This window comes from Apaloderma vittatum, unplaced genomic scaffold, assembly GCF_000703405.1.
Source record: "Apaloderma vittatum isolate BGI_N311 unplaced genomic scaffold, ASM70340v1 scaffold31837, whole genome shotgun sequence".
Taxonomy (NCBI): Eukaryota; Metazoa; Chordata; class Aves; order Trogoniformes; family Trogonidae; genus Apaloderma; species Apaloderma vittatum.
Genome location: NW_009728403.1, coordinates 7,599 through 9,734, shown reverse-complemented (window position 1 = coordinate 9,734; position 2,136 = coordinate 7,599). Strand labels below are relative to the sequence as shown.

At 60.6% G+C, this 2,136-nt stretch overlaps 1 protein-coding gene across 1 annotated transcript in view; it reads right to left on the bottom strand.

The window, feature by feature from the left end:
* Positions 1–5: 5 nt before the first annotated feature.
* Positions 6–2,136, bottom strand: part of SLC23A3 (solute carrier family 23, member 3) — a gene marked incomplete at its 3' end in the record, with an annotated part of 3,078 nt that continues 947 nt past the window's right edge. Inside the window, 7 exon segments of the mRNA XM_009874079.1 lie at positions 6–37; positions 118–182; positions 184–251; positions 618–741; positions 893–1,074; positions 1,362–1,435; positions 1,764–1,858. Coding sequence (XP_009872381.1) covers positions 6–37; positions 118–182; positions 184–251; positions 618–741; positions 893–1,074; positions 1,362–1,435; positions 1,764–1,858 — 640 coding nt within the window.

Genomic DNA, 2,136 nt, shown 5'->3' with positions numbered 1-2,136 from the left:
AGCGCCCGGGGGGTGAGCAGGGGCCACCCCCACTCACCTGCGGCAGAGGGAGAAGGAACAGGTGATGAAGGCCCTGGTCAAAAGGAGGTGGCTTCACCCAGCCCTGCTGTCCCCCACCTGCATAGGGGATGCGGACCCAAGGGGCGTGGAAGGTGCTGTTAGTCCAGGACAGCCGCGTTTTTTTCCCAAGGAATGTGGAGGTGGCTAAGGATGGCACAGATGATGCAGACACCAGCAAACGGGAGCAGTATCTGCAAAGCAGCAAGGGTTCTCTTAGAAGGTGAGCCTCCCCTCCTGCCTGCCCTGGCCAGCACCCCATCTGCTGTGCCCCAGACAGCAGGTCCTTGTCCCAAGGAGCCATACCACATCTCCCCTGAGCCCTGCAGGGAGCATTCCGGGCTCTGCTGCTCCAACAACCTCTAGCACGGGTCCCCTGTTCTCCCCCAGCAGGACACACCCTCTGGGAACTGCACCAGAACTTCCCACCCCGGCCTCTGCTCCCAGCACCCAGCTCAGCTCCAGAGCCACTGGGTCCCACCAAACGCCACACCAAAGAGCCAGGCTTGGGGAGAAGCCTGAGCACAGCGAAGGAAGCAGGGGCAGACAAGTCACAGTACCGAGAATGTGCGTAGGGTGGGGACAGGCAGCTTTATGGAGCCCCCCAGAGCCTGGGGCCAGGTGCAGAAGGGCAGGCGACAGGACCCCAGGTGCTGGGAGAAGGTGACAGTGAGGAACACGAGCCTAGGAGAGGAAGCCCAGGTCACTGCACAGCGTCACAGCAATAGGCCCCCAAACTCTTGTGATGTACCACGGGGTTGCCCCATTCCTGCCCCCATGGTGAAAGGAAGCCCCAGGGGGGCTGCACACCGGTGTGTTCCCCAGGCTCACGTACAGCAGCGCTACTCCCCAGTTAGTAGAGCAAAAGAAAGCAGCCTCCTTGTACGTGGACAGCCCAATGACAGAGAGACTGGGAGCCAGGACCATGGGCCCACAGCACTGAGCTGCCCACCCACACACACCAGTCACTCCCAGAAGCAGCTGAACCAGCCCAGAGACCAGCACAGCTCCAGACACCTGTGGGAGGAAAGGATGGGACCCATGAGGCAGGATACACAGAGAGCAGCCCAACACCTTGGCCACGCTCCCACCACCCCAGTAGAATCACTTGTTCCTCACCCCAAGCCTAGGGAAACACGCGCCATGATCCCCATTGCCTTTGCACATCCTCTTGTGTCCCCCCCATTCACGGCAATGCCCCGAAGTGTTGGGAAAGGGACTGTGTGACAGGGATACAGATGATAGTTGGAGTGTCAGTGGAGCAGGAGGACAGGGACCCCCCAGCCCAGCGCAGGAGCACCCACCTCTCGCAGCAGGGCAGCCCGGCTTCCTGCAGCAGCGCAGTGGGGTGCAGGGCACACGCTGTCCACAGCTGTGCCTGGAAGGGAATTTTGGAGGGATCGGATGCATGTGGACACTGGGCTCCTGGGGCCAGCTCCAAAAGTATGCAGCACTGGAGCTGCTGGCTGGAGAAGGGCCAGTATCCTCATCCCCAAAAGCCCTGGCCCTGAGAAGGTGACCAGATGTGTTGTGAGCGCACTCAGGGGTGAGTAGGGTGCTGTGAACTATCACCAGAGGAGCCAGCAGCCAGGATGCTTTGCTACCCCTCAACCGCACCCGATGTGCCACTCAGCTCGTCACTGCCATTTCCCGGACACCAGCATGGCCTGGGCCCCATGGGACACAGGCTCCAGGGCTGTGCTCACCGTTCCGGTCTGTGCTGGCACCAAGGGACAGATGGGAGCTCAGCACCATGGCAGGGACCAGGTATTCAAAGGACGGGATTTGAGCCAGTGGCAGCCTGGAGAAAGGGAGAGTGAGGACATGTTAGGGAGGAAAGAGGGGACAGGGGTGCTCCCAAAGCCCTGGCTACCAGAGGAGTGAGGGATGGGAAAGAAATGAAAACCCCAAAGTGGCAGGATATCTCCCCATGTCCCAAATGAGTCTAAGCACATCCTAAGTGGCAGCACACGGGATATACGCAGAGGTCAAAGCACACACCCAGCCCCTGCATGGGGTGTGGGCAGCAGAGACACCAGGTGGTCTGGAGCCGCTTGTTACGTTGGAGCCAGGCCACAT